The sequence below is a fragment of the Pristis pectinata genome, chromosome 10 (genome assembly GCF_009764475.1).
Source record: "Pristis pectinata isolate sPriPec2 chromosome 10, sPriPec2.1.pri, whole genome shotgun sequence".
Lineage (NCBI taxonomy): Eukaryota > Metazoa > Chordata > Chondrichthyes > Rhinopristiformes > Pristidae > Pristis > Pristis pectinata.
In genome coordinates, this window is record NC_067414.1 from 85,270,353 (window position 1) to 85,284,135 (window position 13,783).

Here is a 13,783-nt window from a genome sequence, read left to right on the forward strand (position 1 = left end):
CTATCCAATTAACCAGGTACTGATTATGATCTCGCCCAAAAGATGAAACTTGCTATCACTGAAATGGGTGGAATTTTTTTCCAAAAATAAATTTCTGTTAGTTTTATTCCAGTCATGTCTGGCATTTTAATATGGATAGCTGCTCTAACTAATTTGTATTCTTGAAATGATGTCTTTTGTAACGTTGGTGTAAGGGATAATTAGTGAATGTTGCTGATATTAATCCTTTGGGATTCAAACATTTCAAAGCACTATCTCATTTAATAGCTTAGTGAGGTAAATTTCTAAAACATTATCCTTTGAATGAAGCCTAATATGTGGACAGCTGTTTGAATTTTGAAATTAAAGGCTGCAGTTACTGATTTATCTAGATGTTACAAAATCAAAATAAGTTGGGACTGTAAGACTGTTTGTTCACTATTAATCAGTTTAATAATTTTGTTGGGTAAAGTGATTAATTTGCCACAATTATTAGTTTGGTCAAATTGCAAAATCCATCCTGCAGTTCCAATTGGCATTATTCTACAAAAAGTTACTTTAATAAAATTATAACATTAAAATACTTTAATCCTGAGAACCAGTGGATGCTGCAAGAGTTGTTTCATTTTGAACGAGGAATTCCTTGGAAATGTTTGCGAACCAGTACAGCATTTCTGTTGTAAGGAGTTTTGAATTTGTCATCTTGTCCTTTGGTACACTTATTTCATGCAATGTTCTTGTTTTCCTTGAAGTGGTTAATGCAGGTGAACCATCTGTTTGAATGCAAAATTAAATCATTTTACATAGGGAGAGGTTGGAGAAAAATGTCTTAAAACCCAGAAGTGGGAACTTGTATTGCAGGGTTGGATTATGCTAGCCTGAGACCCCCACTTGGAATTGTCCACAGTTCCCCTGTCTAGGGCCAGATTTGCTGCCCTGACCCTGAAGTCCAATACCATAGTTTGAATAGTGACTGAACTTTGCGTAATGTAGTACAAAGGCTCTATTCTTGAGACTATCCTGATAGCTGGCTAAACTGGAGATGGAACTTTGTCAGCTCTGAGAGTTACCAATGACTTTCCTAGTTTGATTTGCTTTTGAAAGACGGACAAAAACCATTAAAATTACAAAAAATATATTAGCAGGCTTTCAAAATTAACATTAGCCATAAAGACTAAATCACAAATAATTAAAAGGATTAGATAGGGTTCAAATGGCGATTCTCTATATAATGTAGTGGAGTTTCAGCAAGAGTGGGTTCTGGCATTGGACTCATGTCATGCCTAGGGGTGAAACAAGCTGAATGATGTGGCTTTCTGAATCTGAGCACGGTTTCATTGCCTGTGGACCAAAATCTAGAATTTGCTTTAGTTTCAATGGGTGTTTGGAACTCGTTGGTGTGATCTATCCCATCACAAGGATGGAGTTATGGGCTTTGAAAACATTTCTTCCGTCTCCACAGTATATAAAATTATACATGCACATGGCAAATGGTACCAGCAAAAATAATGGCACAAGTCCTCCCCAGGTAACAAATGCCTGATTCATGGACAGCCTGTACATGTGGGCATTTGGGAGACCGGCAGGGTGCATGGGGATGGATTTGCCACCTGCTGCAGGCATCTTCTGCTGGGTGGGAATGGGGCATTTCCATGTACCTTCTCTCCTCATATCCCCGCCCAAGCCACAATGATCAGGGGCTGGGTTGAGAGAGGCAGAGCTGGGAGCACTGAGCAGACTCACTTGCTCACTCACTGAATCAGTGAGGCTGTCTGGCCACTTTCTGTGCCTGTTTGCTCTCCCATCACAGCTGCTTCTTTGATCTTCTCTCACATACTTTTTGTTCATTTCCAACTCACCAGCAATTTGGATAACAAACAGTTGTTAGGAATGGAACCCTGTCGTAACCTGGGGACTGCCTGTACATATACAAAAAAAATCTCAAAGCAGTTTTCCATTAGAGGATATTTAAACTATAAAAATGGAATACATGTTTACATGGATAGAAAAGGTTTAGAGTGAAATGGGCCAAACACAGGGAAGTGGGGCTAGCTCAAGTAGACAATTTGGGTGGGCATGGATGAGTTGGGCCGAAGGGCCTGTTTTTCTGCTGTATGACTCTGTTGTGCAAGGGGGTTTGCAGTGCCTCTGGTTTCATTGGGTAATGAAGAGATGAAATCAGGAAATCAGTGATTGCTATCTGGATGATTTTAATGATTCAGTAATAAAACTTACTAAATATTAGCATGTGGAATTGAAGATATGATAGAAAGCTACAGCAAGGTTCAAGGCAGATATCTGAATAAGGAGGTATTGCCAATGTTGACAAAAAAACAAAGTGTTGAGGTCTTATTTTTATCTTTTTAGTTTTGAGTTTAGAATAATATATCAGGTTGTATGAGCACGGATAAAATTAGCCTAATATAGTACATAGAAAATTGGATGTCATTTGGATGAAAGTAATTTTGAGTGCAAGAATGGCCAGTTGATGACTGGTTAAAGTACAAGCAAAAGTGCTTGGGGTTGTTGGCCACAGTTTTAAAGGAAAAGCAAATCTGGAGAAGGGGCAATATAAAATTGCTTCCACTATACAGAGGAGTTGTCTGTTCATTAATTTCTTTTGGCCCATAAAATATAAACAGTTTGCTTTATTCTAAATTAATGCTTGTTTCAACACAAATTATAGGAAAGGAAATAGTCACAGGAATTGACAATTCAAAAATATAAGTCATCAATAAATTTAATCAGCTCACTGATTTAAAGATGGCAAATTATGAAGTAAGGTTCTCTTAATTTGTCATAATTATGTAAATTTAATTTGTGAGAGATGCTCCTTGGCCCTATTTTGAAACAATCTTATCTAAAGCTTTATTGAGGTAAAGTTATTATCAATAAAATATTGTTTCAATAATTTTGAGAAACCACTTTTAGGGTTTCAGAAAGAAGCATTATTTGTTTACCTCAGTGCTTTTGTTGCATCTTGGGAAGTTATGCACAATGTGTATGCTCAAGCCACTTCATGTTTGTTCAGGGCCAAGTCAAGCTGCTCTGCAATCAGCTCTTAAGTCCATGGTTTTGGGAGAGTCTGAAATCTTTGAGTTTAAACTTTAATGAAGTTTTTTTATTCATTCTCAGGATATCGACATCCCTGACGAGGCTGGCATTTATTGCCCATCCCTAGTTGCCCTTCAGAAGGTGGTGGTGGGTCGCCGCCTTGAACTGCTACAGTCCATGTGATGAAGGTGCTCCCACAATGCTGTTGGGTTTAAATACTGGACTATTCAGTGATTGGGTGGAGAGGAATCAGTAAATGTAATTTTTTTTATTTTTTGATATCAAGGGATAGAATTTCTGTGGGGAATCTCTTATATTTTCATTGTAACTTCAGAAAATTCATCAAAAGCTCGTTCTCTGCCAGTTACAAGAAGGAGAGCCCCACAAAAATTACTGATACAGAAATTCAAGTTAACAATTAAATCAGCATTTTTTCGTGAACTTTTTTATTTAATATGATGAACTGTTAATGTGATATTTTATTTTTGGTGTATTGAACTGCAGGTACCTGACACAGGATATGATTGCACAGGAAATGCTTAAGATTGTGAATGTATGGTTACTTCACTGTGAAACATCTTCAATTTGACAGTCAAAATTATTTTATCTCATAGTTTCTGTCCAATTCAAAATACAATTAGGTAGTTCAGCTTTTAAAATGAATAATTTTGCTCAGTTATTTTTCCTTCAGTCCTTGACCTCTGTGGTTCACTGTGTGCAAATGGACTATGGCTGTGATTAATAGTTACTGCAAGGAAGTACATTCATGTCATCATTTCAAGGTGCTGAAATTGAACTGTTTAAAATGAAAGGATATCACTGCCAATTTTGAATAAAGACTGTTAATAACCCATGGCTAGGTGATTAATTTTCTGAGCTGGGATTCTATGCTGGGGGTCAACCTAGAAACCTAAGTGTGTCCCAAGATCTAAATATGTAAAGGTATTACTTAGATTTGTGATCTGAGCTTGACATTTCTCACACATTCCACATGAACTTGATTTTGTTTCAAGGCAAAGTAAAAATGCTTGGTGAGGTGATACCAGGTGCTATTTTACAGATAGCAAGTGAGACTAGAGCTGTTGAAACTTATTACTTATCACTTCCCACTATGCAGAAACTCAGCAAGAAGTTGGTAACCAAATTTGAATATCTAACCCCTTCCCCAGCCTCATTCTCCACAGATGCCTCTACTGCTCCATGTGCCTAAGAAGTCAATCATCCTGGATTTAGAAGCTCTGGCTTTTAAATCTTCTGGTGCCTGCAGCCTTTGTGAACATTTGGAAGTTTGGCTTATCTAAAATTTATGTCAAAGAAAATATCAAAACATGAAATTGAAAGTGGAAACATACTAATTCAATTCCTACTATTCCATGATCACTGAAGACTCTGACTTAAAGAACATGGTGGTTCTGTAATGATCATTTATATGAACTGGATAAGAAAAAAGCACCAACAAACAACAGTTAAATAATTGTAGAAAGTTAAAAGTAGTGGGGAAAGTTTTCAGACACTTGGTGTGGGATCTACCAACCTTGACTATTGATTCAAAGATGTGAATTTGAATACCACCATGCCAGTTGGGAAATTTAAATTTATTTAATAAATAAATCTGGAATATAAAAACTAATATCACATCACCACAAAACCACCAGATGCTTCTAAAAAGCCAGGAAGGGAAAGCATCTGCCATCCTTGCCTTGACTCTTCTGTTTGCAACTTCAGGCTCACCAATGTGATTAACTCTTAACTGTCCTCTAAAATGACGTAACAAGCATCTAAGTTTGGGGGCCAGTCTGGATGGTCAATAAATGCTGGTCTTTCCAGTGAAGTCCACACTTTAGTGAACAAATAAGTAATAAAGAAAACTACAAGTGCAGAATTACTGCCAAGATCATTTAATTGATTTATTCCAAAGTAAAACATTCAAATAATCTAGAAGTGCACGAAATTGTCTTGTAATTTATGTTTGAGTTATTTTCTGGTACATCCCTAAATACTCAACTAAGACAACAACCCTGAATACTAATCTATTGATAACCAATGTGTGTAGTTATTTGGTGAGGACTGGGTGGTGATGAATGGCCCTTTTCATAAGGTACCATTATGTAGTAAATAACTTGCAAAAAGTATGACTGGTGTCCCAGCAAAACCAATGCCTTCTGGACAACAAAGATGTCAAGAACAATGTCTGATAAAAATGAAATCCTAAAAAGCCAAATGTTTATTTGTTTTTGGTAAACATTGGGATGTTTAAACCCAGCCGAAGGTTTAACTATGAAATGCATAAATGTGGATTAAATACATTTACAGGCATTTTTACCAATGTAAATAAATTATTAATCAGTAGTGGCACTTCTTGAAGTGTTGTTGCCACTTGTAAAAGTTACTCTGTGCAAATATTCTTTAAAGAGTTTTGATTCTGTCAAGGTTAGCCCACAGAGCACTACACAAAGATGCACTTCACTGTGTGTTTCGATGTACATGTGACTAATAAAGATATCTTATAATTAATAATGATGCATGTCAGGATGAAGGTTTTTGGCATTTAACACTAGTGCATTTTGAAATATCACCCATTTTTTGTGGGGAAACAAGTACTGTGAAGATAATCTTTTTAATTGTATAATATAGTTGGATGCTTATTTGATTTAATAATCTTGCGAAACTATATAAGCAGATGAACAATATATGGAAGAAAAAAATCATTCACTATGTTTAAAAATTTATTGTGGATGCAGTTGCCTTTGTATATTTATAAAATTCTTTCATATACTGGCATTCTTCCAATTCCCCATTTCTAAAATAATATCTCCTTATACCATGCCAAAATTTTATTTATGGATACATAAAAGGAAAGTAACTCATTTAAACAATTTAATATACAAGATTCCTGGAAGAAATTTTTGCCTTTTAAGGTTCAAATTTAGATTCCATGCACTATCCAAGTTGTTTTATTTAGTAAGGTGGTCAGATTGGATACTTTTGGATGTTTGAAAAAACCTTAACTGTTCACCAGGTTGTGTTTAGATCCAATTAAGAATGCTGTTTCAGTTCTTGGCATTGTATCTCTGGGTAGTTCTATTTTTTAAGGAATGCAGCACAGATTCAACAGAATGATACTTGGGCAATAGGTACTAATTGCAAAAATGAGCTGATTTTTTTTCCTCCCAATATACATAGGATTAAAAAGATGCACAAATTGAAGTGCTTGACATTATGAAATTATTATAAAGGGTAATATCTGTTCAAGGAAATGGTTGGGAACACTTCAAAGCTGTTGAAGCTGGGTCAAAAGAAACTGATTTTTGTTAATCAAGGCATTGAGGGTTATGGAACTAGGGTGATTGGATAAAGGTGAGATTCAAGCTAGCCACAATGTTGACTGGTGGAAGTGGCTAAGTCTGGTCTACCCATGTTCCAATGCTCAATGTTGCCTGACATTGCACATTTTTGAACAAGTGATTTGCTTATTTTTATTACTGTGTCCTGAAAAACTAAGATATTAATATACTCATTTCCAAAAAAAAATTACTACTTAGAAGTGTGGGATTTCTATTGGTATGAAGCCAGAATTGAAAACAATGGAAATGCACTTCAAGTATTTAACGTTGATAGTGTTGCTGACTTGTTCTCAATTTAAAATGCCCTATTAAACAGAACATCAACACTACCAACATTAATCCTTTTCAGGCTTATTATTTGTACTTCGACTAGTATTTGTTATCCTGAGATAATAGGAAATGCTCTAACAGTGCAGCTTAGAAAAAGTTTTGATCCGCTCTTAATGAATTTTGCTACAGAAACTACTACATTACATGATAAAAGGATCTAGTTGTCCTTGTATGCAAGTCACTAAAAGCCAATGTGCAGGTGCAGCAGCAGTTTGGAAGACAAATGATATGTTGGCCTTTTATAATGAGAGGATTTGAGTACAGGAGTGAAGATGTCTTAATGCAATTACTTAGGGGTGTGGTGAGATTGCATTTGCAGTTGTGTACAGTTAGGTCTCCTTGCCTAAAATAGTTGACATAGAAAGAGGGCAGTGAGGACTTATTAGAGTGGTGGATTTGCCATATGAAGAGAGATTGAGTAGATTAGGCTATATTATTTTGTGTTTAGAAGAATGAGAAAAGCAAACAAATTATTATAGGGCTCATCAGACTCTATTCAGGGATGATATTTCCCCTCGCTGAGGAGTCGAATCAGGGATCGGTTTAGAATGAGAGGTGGGCCATTTTACACTTGGGTGAGAAATTTCACTCAATCTTTTGAATTCTGTACTCTGGAAGATTGTGGAGACTTGGTCACTGAGTTCATTCAATAGATTGGTAGATTTCTGGATATTAAGGTTAATGGGTACGTTGCTGGAAACTGGCATTGCGATAGCAGATCTTGATGAATGGCCAAAGGGCCTAATGGGCTATTGCTGCTGCTGCCCCTTGTATTTGGATTATACCTGGACTTCAAGCATTAAATTAAGAGATTATGCAAGTGGGTGTTGTGCTCAGATTAATGAGATTGAAGTTTACATGATATTAGTTAGAAACTTACTGCTGAGCAAGGCCAAGAGTGAACTTCTAATGGAGAGGATCTTTGGACCTTTCTGTAAATGGTATTTGATTGTAGGACAATTGTCAATCTGAAACCATTAAGTTTTATGTTAAAGGCAATATTGGGGTAAATGCCATCCCAGGGTAATGAACAGGGTCTGTTTTTACAGACACCCTTAAGTCAATTTTATCCATAATTCAGAAAATACACAAAATTCACTCTATAGTAACCATCCCACCACAGTATTGTAATGAATGGCATCAAAAATGCCAGAGACTGATAAGAACAATCACTAAAAGTGGGGAGAGAGGGGAAACGAGTTCTGCTGTTTGTAGGAAAAGAACGTATGTACATACATCCGACTTTTTAATTTAATAATATTATGGGAGCTTGCTCATATCTAGGTGTCCATAAGTTGGGTATTCAAAACCCAGAGACGACCTGTAAATGAAGTTACAATCGTGAAGTGGCAGAGCAGGCTTAAGTGTGTTATTAGCCTTTATCCCATTTTTACATGACCTGTAGCCATGTAGCACTTGATGAAATCTCAGTTTTGTACATAGGCAGACAAGGTCACAGCCTTTGCTTTGATTTCCTTGCATTCTGTTTCTAATTGTAATTCCTGTACTAAATGTTGAATCACTGAACAATTCTGATTATGTGGAACTACACAATTTGTCAGATTTTGGTCAGCACAGTTAGTGCTGAAAGCAAATGGGTTTCAAATGTTATGCGTTATAAATAAAATTGAAAATCAAAACATTATAGATGCTGGAGATGTGAAATAAAAAACACTTGAAAGACTTAGCAGAGAGAGTTAAGTTCACATTTCAGTTTGAAGACCCTTTGTCAGACTTTTTTTATTTTGTGAATTACTAACATTCTTTAGGTCTTTATGAAGGTGATGAGTTTTACTTTGAATGAAAAAGAATTGCAGTACTTAACTATTACTCCATCTTCACTACAGTGACTCAAATTTTGGGATTGCAACGTTCTTGGGGAAGCCATCTGAGTGCACAAGGCATAAACTGGCATACGCACATGACTTCATGTGGGCAGAGATTACATTGAAGCCCAATGTTTCAAAACCAAGTTGATGGATGTTTAAATCAATTGTCAACAGGAGTTTCTGGGGGCAGGGAGAGCAATCAGTTTTCAAAGCTCATGCACTGGTGGAAGGATACGATGTCTGGAAGCTGTCCAGAGTGCATCGTGAGCAAGCACCCTACAAGATTGGCAAGTTTGGCACAACATTGTGGGCCGAAGGGCCTGTATTGTGCTGTACTGTTCTATGTTCTAAGATGTTGTCTGTTAAGAAAGAGGAGCCAATGATGGAAGCTATAATAAATGCAAAAAATCAAAACTTAAACCCTATTACTAGATGAGGTCCATTTGAAGGTCTTGTATACACTTCTGTTTATGTTGAAGAGTGTAAATTCTTGACTTAACAAAAGGAAACAGACTTGGCAAAGGAGGTAAACAGCACGAGTCACTGAGAAGGGTACCTATGTGGTATACATAGGACTAATAATGTGGATGGTTACAATGTCTGTCAGTGACATCTTGTACTGAAGACGAGGCTTCCACTCAAACTGCTTTTGTGTTTCTAATTCAGTTTTACATAGTGAAATGCATAATTTGAATTATAACTTGTTTTGGAATGTGAAATGTATTGGACACTGTGCAATGCAAGGATTGTCATTTAATTTCTTTTTAAAGCTAATGAAAGTTACTTCTTTTTCCAGGTTTGAGTGGGACAAGCTGTTGGAAAATGTGCATTGTTTGATCATAAGTGTGACAAAGACAGACAGGCAGGAAGCCTATATACTCAGGTATTTGAATGTTTGGTGTTTTTGCAAACTCTTATTTGGAACAGCTAGATTATTAAGTAAATTTTCTGATGTAGCTTTATTTTAAAATATGCCACACCTGAAATGATTTGAATTGATGTTGGTCTAATTTTTATGTTAGCTTATTAAACAAGTATTGAGCATTTGTTATAGAGTAGGAGAAAAAACATATTTAAATTGACATAATTTTAATACTTAGCAGCTCATGATGGTGAGTGTACTTCTTTGGGAAAATTAATAACTTACGAATAGAGGTCCCCTCCAGGTTGCAAATGTGTGATTTATGTACAGCCCATACATATGAATTAGCGCTTCGGAGACCAGTGGGATGAATTTTCTGGCTGCTGCGAGGCTCTAGGCATCTTCTGCCACATGGGGACTCAGTTTGTGGCCACATTTCCAACTTGCAAACTATCTAGGTTATGAACAGTTCACAGGAACGGGACCCTCCCATAACCTGGGGAGGACCTGCATTTATGATAACTGTTGTAGGTCAGGAGATTTAGATCTTTCACTATTTTCAATTGGGTTTGGTTCCTGAAATTTCAGGGTAAATATTGGTAGTGCTATTTTATCACATAGTTGAGTAACAAGTGTTTGATTCCTCCTATTGTGAATGTACGATCATCAAAAAAATTCGGAACCTCACGCCTACCTCAACATTCAGTACAACCTTGGCTGACCTTTTATCACAGCACTTCTTTCCTGCACTAACCCCAAATCTGTTAATTATCTTAATATAAAAAAGTGTACCAATTTCTATCAAGAATTTGCACAACTCCACAGCCTTCTTCGGTAGAAAATTCGAAAGATTCATAACCTCTTCATGATGACCTTTCTTCACATCTCTGTACTGAATGGTTGACCCCCTCATTTTTAGACTCTGAGCCTTGTTCTCGATACCCCAGCCAGGGGAAGCATCATCTCCACATCTATCCTGTACAACCTCGTAAACTGTTGTTTCAATGGGATATCCTCTCATTCTTTAGCACTATGGCTGTCTGCTTAAAGTATCCTCAGAGGACAATATCCCCTGTTCCATTCAGGAATCAATCGGGTAACCTTTGCGCTCCTATTGCAAGTAGCTCCTTCCTTGGATAGGAAAACTACACTGTGACAACATTTCAGGTGCTGTGTCATTCAGGCCTTTTACTTAAATCTTCTTTCAACAAAGATACCTTTTGCCCTCAGAATTGCTTATTGTATCTAAGTGATTCTTAGACGAGCTCTTTTGAATGCCAATACTTTTCACTCTCACCATTTAAAAGTAATTTTTAAGTTTTTTTTCTACTTAAGTAGATCGGTTGTAAGATTTCTGATGAGGTGACATTCATCTATTGTTTGATCCCATAGTGTGTATTCTTTCAAAATGTTGGAAGTTGAGGCTTTACTTTTTTTTGTTTAACAAGGAAGTTGTCAGCCTGGATACTTTTGCACTTGCGACACACTTCTTCATTTTGGCACTGCATGAACTATTTAAGATCATAAGTTTAATTTGAAGTGTTCAAGGAGGTTCACTTGGTTCCATCTGAGTACTTTAAGGTTTGGGCACACAGGCATCCTTTAAAATATTATTTGTAAACAAAAGCACATGTTTCCCTGGTGCAAGAGTGTAGATTTCCAGACAGGTAGTATAAACAAGCTGAGCTTAGCTGCAGTGTAGCCACTAACCTATTTTGGTTCATTGGTTAAGAGCTAAAAATAAGTGGCTATTTATGTCATACTTGAAAATCTCCTTTCTGGTTTAGGCTGACCATGGTTTATTGTTTAGCATTGCTGTCTAAGCACTTGACTTGCAAGTGGGTTATTAACCAAGTATGCTGGTCAGCAGGTCATTGATGCTGCACGTTTCTGTTCTATGTTTGGTGTGCTTGTTATTTTCAGAGTAGGGAACTCAACGTGGACTTGATAGGTAAAAACTGTGCTTGAGTAAAAGCTGAAAATGCTGGAAGCCTGAGCAAGTCGGGCAGCATCTGTGGAAGGAGAAAGAATTAATGCTTTAGGTCAAAAACAAAGCATCTGATGAAAAGTCTTCAACCTGAACCATTAACTCTTATCTCTTTCCATAGATGCTGCCTTCCCTAAGTGATTCCTGCATTTTGTTTTTTTTATTTCAGATTTCCAGCATCTGCAATTTTTTAAATTTTCAATTACACTTTTGTCTGACAAACTTTGTTGAAGTTTTCATGGTGATGAAATTGCGAGCCCATGAAGGGTACTACTTCTGATGTGGTCTGCTTGGATTTTAGTAAAGCAGACTGATGGGGAAGAAAAAGACTGGGGTCTGTAGGTAGTGGATCCAATATTGCCTTGGGAAGAAAAAAAAATGGTTAATGGGTGTTTTAATGGACAAGAATTGTTTTGTAAGGTTTCTGTGTGTTATATGTTAATATATTTGCAGATATTACAAAAATTGGGTATATTATTAAAATAGTCTGCAAGAGATTATCAATTCCCTGAACTGGATAGAAAAATAGCACAAGAACATAAGAAATAGAACAGAACTAGGCCATTTGGACCCTTCAAGTCTGTTGATCATTCAGTGTTGATCTTTTACCTTAGCACCACTTCTTGTGCGATCCCATATCTTGGTTCTCTTCATCAAAAATCTCTTGGTCCCTGCCTTGAACATAAGAGCTGAGTCTCCACTGTGCCTAGGGTAGAACATTTCAAAGGTTCATATCTCTAGGTGAAGAAATTTCATCTCATCTTTAAACTGAATGGTTGCCCATTATTTTGGAACTGTAACCCATGTTTCTAGCCACTTCATCCAGGGGAAATGTCGACCCTGCATCTACCCTGTCCTATAAGAACTTTGAATGTTAATTAGATCACTTCATAAGTATACTCTGATCAATTCTGGGAATCAATCTGCACTCCCTCGATCCCACGTATATTTTTCCGTGGGTAATGAGACTCAACCTATACACAGTATTCCATGTACAGTCTCCACAGAACTCTATATAACTTGAGCAAGACCTGGGTTACACTTGGATGTTGCCTGAGATGGGGTGTTTCAGTTATGAGGAGAAACTGGAGAGGCTGATTGTTTTCCCTGGAGCGGAGGATGTTAGGAGGGGACATGATTGAGATGTTTAAAATTGCGAGGGGTATAGATAGGGTAGACTACGGGTAACTTCCCCGTATCAGAGGTAGATAAAAGTGGAGCATGCCTATTTAGGGTAAGGGGTAAGAGATTTAGAGGGAACCTGAGGGGAACCACCTTCACCCAGAGAGCGATAAGTACCTGGAATGCACTGCCCAAGAGAGTGGTGGCAGCAGTTGCTAATCCCTTTGAGGTGTCTAGGCGAGCACTTGACTTGCTGGAAGATGGGATTAATATGAATGAGTGTCTGCTGGTCAATGTGGATTTGGTGGTCCAAATTGCTTCCATGCTGTATCACTCTAGTGTTGCCAGTCTGGTTCTGCCATGATTTTATTGCATGGTGGAGCAAGCTCAGGCTGATTGACCTGGTCATGATGGTCTTGTGGGATTCAGAAAAAATGGACACATTGAACTATTATTTAGGAATGCCTAAGAACTTGAGTTCCCTTAGGTTGTAGTCTGTGCTTTAGAAAGACATTGGAATGTATAAATATAGATTATGCCATGTGACTTTTCTAAGTTAGTTCACCCTGTTTGTAACAAATTTGCATTGTAATTCAAGTTTCTTTTTTGATAGCGGAGAATCTAATACGTTCAGAATTTAATGGTGCTTTTAAATGTGGTTTAAGTGTTTGGTGTTTATAAAGCAATTTTATGGTTTTTAATGTTGGTTTTCATTTGTATTTCATATATCTGTCATAATAGGGATGTGGGCATATGATAATGTTCTTTTTAAAAATTAAATTTTTAGTGATGTCTACTATGCAGTGACCATGACTTCCCTGCTTACATGCATTTAAAACTTTTGATTTAAGATCTTAAATGTATTCCCATTGGAATCCAACAATTATTTAATATTTTTCACAATTTATTTCAGTGGGGGTGGGGGGGGGGCAGCATTCCGTTCGATTGTGTACCAGCTTCAGAGTGTAATCCAGCAAGCTGCATTCCCCAGCTGCCTTCCCCAAGCCCTGCAAATCCTTTTCTTTCAGATGCTTATCCAGATCCCCTTTGAATGCTATAACAAAATCGACCTTCACCACTATTGCAGTGCAATCCAGTCCCTAACCATTTGCTGTTTAACAAAAAAAGTCCTTTCCACTTTTGGGACTTTTGCCCATGTTCCTTGGTTCCTGGCCCCATGTGTGGGAGCATTTTCTGTCCATTCTATGTATACCCTTCGTGATTTTAAGTACCTTAATAGGATCCCTTTGCACTTCCTCTGTTCTAAGCAGAACAA

At 37.1% G+C, this 13,783-nt stretch overlaps 1 protein-coding gene across 4 annotated transcripts in view; it reads left to right on the forward strand.

Moving 5' to 3' along the window:
• amd1 (adenosylmethionine decarboxylase 1) overlaps positions 1-13,783 on the forward strand; it is a 30,912-nt gene that overhangs the window by 5,044 nt on the left and 12,085 nt on the right. For 2 of the 4 annotated variants that reach the window (XM_052025030.1, XM_052025031.1), the window contains 2 exons: positions 3,115-3,221; positions 9,333-9,419. Coding sequence is in view for 1 of the 4 variants with exons in the window: in XM_052025029.1 (XP_051880989.1) it covers positions 9,333-9,419 (87 nt within the window). In the remaining 3 variants the exon portion in view is untranslated. The remainder of the gene's footprint in view (positions 1-3,114; positions 3,222-9,332; positions 9,420-13,783) is intronic. The other 2 variants (XR_007957026.1, XM_052025029.1) reach the window with 1 other exon arrangement.